The 4726-nt window shown below is 33.6% G+C and overlaps 1 protein-coding gene across 1 annotated transcript in view; it reads left to right on the top strand.

The window, feature by feature from the left end:
* The first annotated feature begins 1651 nt into the window (after window positions 1-1651).
* The window catches only part of rec114 (REC114 meiotic recombination protein), an 8268-nt gene continuing 5193 nt past the window's right edge, over window positions 1652-4726 (top strand). Inside the window, exons 1-2 of the mRNA XM_015391398.1 lie at window positions 1652-1726; window positions 4166-4255. Coding sequence (XP_015246884.1) covers window positions 1652-1726; window positions 4166-4255 — 165 coding nt within the window. The remainder of the gene's footprint in view (window positions 1727-4165; window positions 4256-4726) is intronic.

The following is a 4726-nucleotide window of genomic DNA, read 5'->3' as shown; positions in this document are numbered from 1 at the left end:
TATATATATATATATAAAATGAGTGTCTATAATCAGTAACTTCCTAACAAGAGATAATCTGTTTAAAGCTTTGTCAGACCAAGTATAATACCTCAGTATCCCCTGAACTAAGCCCTTCCTTCTTCCTCTGAATGTGTTTTCAGGGTCATGTTCTGTTGGAAGGTGAACCTCTGCTTTTCATCAAATCAGATAAGGTCTTTTAAAATATTTTACTTCAGGGTTGCCTTTTACTCGGGTTGATTTATTATGCCAGCAGGTATGACCAGCTTTGTCCCACTGAAAAAGTAAGCTTGATAACCAAAGAATGATGCCGCCACCACTATGTTTCATGGTGGAGAAATGGAGCCTTGTGAGAAGTTCAACTGAATAAACTGATTACTCGCCTTCATCTGCCTACGGCACAGCCAAGCGTCATCCAAAGTTCATCTTAAAAGGCCTCCGATCCGTAACTCTTCTGCTACCTAGTGGGCAGGAGGTGGTTGCGCTGTGTCTGACTTTATTCAGAAGACCCCGTTTCAATCCACCTCCAGCCCCTCGTCCACCATCGTAGCTAAAACTTCTTCAGAGTTTCATTCCTCACAGACTCTTACTGCATTCTGCATCTCATTTCAGCTGGTCTGGCAGAAGACCGCCATGTTGAGCCTGGTTCTGCCAGAGGTTCCTTCCCAGCGGGGAGTTTTTCCTCTCCACTGTCGCTTCATGCTTGGTCATCATTGACAGGTTCTCTCAACCTGTGTTATCCAAGCTGGACTTCCATCTTCGAGGTCCCTGAGTGAAGCTCTAGCATCAGCTTATACAGTCCACTGGATCTCCCCATAAAGCTCAGCATACCGTCTCGCTAACCAGCAGTCTACAGACTGACCAACTTCATCTATCTATCTACCACCAGTTTCAGGCCTGGGGTGGAAACAGCCCTATTCTTTCCTCCTGTTCATGCAAATAAATCAAAATTCAGCGCTATGTTTTCCTGCCGAGGTCTGAGCGCCACAGTCTAAAGTAATTGCATCAATAAATTTCTTCTATTTGTCTTTTCTCTCCGTGTGAGTTTTTCAGATTGAACATATTTTACCCACGGTTTTCCCCTTGCCTATGAGTTCCTCTCTGTGTTGATTTTATTCAGCACATAAAACTTCCCCCAAAAATTTGCTGTTTGTGATTTTGATTACGTATATATAATACTTTATCCCAAAATTTTTTTAAAGTCCTTTTAGTTTAACTGAGTGCACAAATGAATGACTAAAAAAAGAATTATAGCCATGAATATATATTGTATATTTTGCTAAATTAACACAAAAATATACCTACCAGGTTTGTAATGAGCAAAATGTTAAATTAAGAGATAAAGTTCTATATATGTGAAGGAAAAAACATAAGACGTAATGCTGAATTAAAGTCAAGGAACATAACAAATGTCAACGGATAAAAACAGGAAAAATGCAGTTAAAATGAAAAAAATATGTCTGTAATGAAGATATATAATAATATATAAATACATATATAAAAATGAATATATATAAACTATTGTCAACATCCTTTTAAAAATATTTGTCAATGTATCTTTTATTTTATATTGGTCCTTTGAATTTTATGTCGTTTAAGTGCCAAAAAGTGTAGGAGAAGACACGCCCCCCAAAGTACTCTCTTCTGAAGAATGGCACCTAGTCTAACCTCGACTTTAAGACGCTTTGGATGCTTTGTACCTAGTAAAGGACCAAAATCATGGAAGGTAACCAAATTCTGTTTAATTTAAACTTAGCAGTATGCTGGCTAAAAGGAAAAAACTTTAGTTTCAAGCTAGCTAAAGTTGAGTTAGCATTATATGCTTACTATGCTAACAGCTGCAGATGCTAACATTTAATATCTTTAATTTATTATTCTTGGTGTACTGTAGGTTAACCTAGAATAATAATCTATTGATAGGACCACTCAACATTTTAGACTTTAGAGAAGAATATTTTTGCTCAAGATAAAGCTTACTTAAATGTTAAAGCAAATCTTAAGAAATGTGGAAGTTTTTCATATTATATGTTTAATTTGGATTTTTATGAAGAGCTGATAAAATAAGTGCGGATGTAATTATTTAAAGAAATATATGAATATTTTTTGGTCATTGTTTAAAACTTTGACTGTAAAATATTCATTTTTTAATCTTTTCTATATATTCATATTTTACTTTTTCTACAAAATCAGTCTAGCAAATTTTGGACACTTTAAAGATGGACTGATTCTTTTTTTGTTTTTTGTTTTTTATTTTGTTTTTCTAGTCCGATACCCAAACAGATAATTTTTTTTTTTTTGCATCAGTCCAACTGATCCCCCATACACCTTTTTTCCCTCTACAGTATATACATGATAATAAACTTTAGGGTTATAATAATTAATTGGATTAATTCTGTTGAATCAATTATTGAAATAATTGTAACCTAATTTAGTAATCAATCGTTAACTGGAGTAAAAAAAAACAACATAAAATTTCACATTTATGATAAAAAAAAAAAAAAAAAAAACTTTTTGTCTGTCAATATGCTCTATCCAGAACTTCTCTAGTGGAAAAGCTTTAGTTTCACCTGGTTTATTTCCATGAAAATCTTTAAGGAACCTTTGGCTATCCAATGATTAATCCATTAAAAGAAAAAAAGAATCGACAAATTAATCAATTTGCAAAAAAATCATTAGTTGTTATATATGTGAAGATACAAATCCTGCAAGAAAATAGGGGGCTCATGAACAAAAATACATGAAACATGACTGGAAAAACTGATTAGATTAGAATGAAATTTAGAAGAGCATAAGGAAATAAATAGTGACTTAAATAAATTATCACCTGGAAATCAGACTTTTTTCTTGTCATTGTAGTGTTTATCATATGGAAGAGGATTAGGACCACTGGGGAAAAAAAGTTAACTGAGTTTTAAATTTTATTTCAATATAATAGTCAGAATTCTGACTTTTTTCTCAGAATTCTGACTTTTTTTCCCATATTATACTAAAAAAAAAAACAAAAAAAACTGTTACCTTTTTCTTATGATCAAGAGAACACAATTTTCTTTCTCCTTGCGATGGTACATCATAACACCACTGCACTTCATATTGTAATATTATTTATTTCAGGTACAGTCTCATTCATGTAAGCTGTATGCAACAGAATTTCCTTCTTTATGCAGTCTGTGCATACAAAAGGACAATAAAGTTTGTCTACAGCATGTCTAAGTTTAAATATTTACGTCATCATGGAAGGATGCTAACATTAGCCTGCATTAGTATCACCACTCCTGTTGTGAGTGACTACATCAGTCGGGGACTCACCTGCATACCTGAAATGTTGCTTCCTGTGGACATTTTTACATATTGTGTGAAAGATCAGGAAACCGACTTTAAACAAATTCAGACAAACTGCTAATGTTGCTAACGCTACATCCACATGAACGTTCATACACACAATTTAAATTCTGGTGCGTATTGAGGAAAAGAAACATTGCGAAATGAATTCCATTAGAGTAGTTTTCATTAGCTGTACGTCATAATGATAATAAATAAAACAGAAGTAACAAACAATGTATCAAAAGCCATATTGAATCCATACAATATATAAGGTTCTGTATAAAATATAACATTATACAAGTAATAAAATTCCTTTTTTCTGTGTTATTCTGATTAATTTATATGTATTGATGATAGAAGTAGAATCAACTTTGGCTTAAGCAGATACAGTCTAGTCATTTAGCCCGGACCTGGATCAATTCACATGTGGTCTAATTAATTTCAACTCATACAAAATGTATCAAATACTTCACAAAAATACCTATATAAAAGCATGTATAAGCTGTTTTATGATGATCACCTTTGATGATATAAGAGCTGGTTTTTACCCGTAAAACTACATATGGAGAAAAAAGAAAGTATTTTGCTTCTGTTTACTGACAAAAATGTAGATACATTTTTTTTTTCATATTTATACCCAAATATGGTTGAAGTACTTTCTGATATCCAAGATATCTGAAGCATTGTAATGCTAGAAAAATCTGCAGAAATGAAGATCCAGTTTCGCAGTCTGAGAAAAGCAGAAAATACAGAGAAGAGCAACTCTGGCCACCTGTAGAGATAAAGAAGGGGCAGGCAATTTAAAAATGTATAATTTATTTACCTGTTGTTTTTTCTTGTGCAGGTTTTTGAGCAAGGACCCAGTGGACCTCCAATTATCATGACCATGTTTGAATCTGGTCATCTGCTGGTGCTGCGAGGGCAAGAGACCTTGGTAAGTAAAGTTGTAATCACTAACAGTCCCAGTTCAAAATGTGAAGAAAACATGCAGCGGTAATATGAATACAAGAATTAATCCACATTGTTTGCACTCATCTTCTTTCAATCCTCTCCCATTGAAAGCTCAGGAAAGTTGTTCAGAGCAGCTCTCCTTGAACTTTAATTGGTTTATAAAATCTCTATAAGGTGGCTGCATTAAGGCCAATCAGAGTGCATCATTCTGACCAAAGACATCATCGCCAAAGTATCTAAACTCATAGTACTTGGAAACTCAATGGCCTTCTAGGCAGTGCATCAAAACAGTGTATTGCGACTGCTACCAAAGCTGAAAAAAAAACTTGCTCTTTCTAAGATTTTGTGCTTAATTGTCTTTAAAATATGGTTAGTTGGTGTTTTAAATTATGATTCTTTAAAATAGCCTCTTGAACTTTAAGAAAAGATTAAAGGAATAGTACACCCAAAACAT

The sequence above is a fragment of the Cyprinodon variegatus genome, unplaced genomic scaffold (genome assembly GCF_000732505.1).
Source record: "Cyprinodon variegatus isolate N-32 unplaced genomic scaffold, C_variegatus-1.0 Scaffold22, whole genome shotgun sequence".
Taxonomy (NCBI): domain Eukaryota; kingdom Metazoa; phylum Chordata; class Actinopteri; order Cyprinodontiformes; family Cyprinodontidae; genus Cyprinodon; species Cyprinodon variegatus.
Note: the sequence above shows the minus strand (reverse complement) of the source record. Positions and strands in the feature narration are given on the sequence as shown.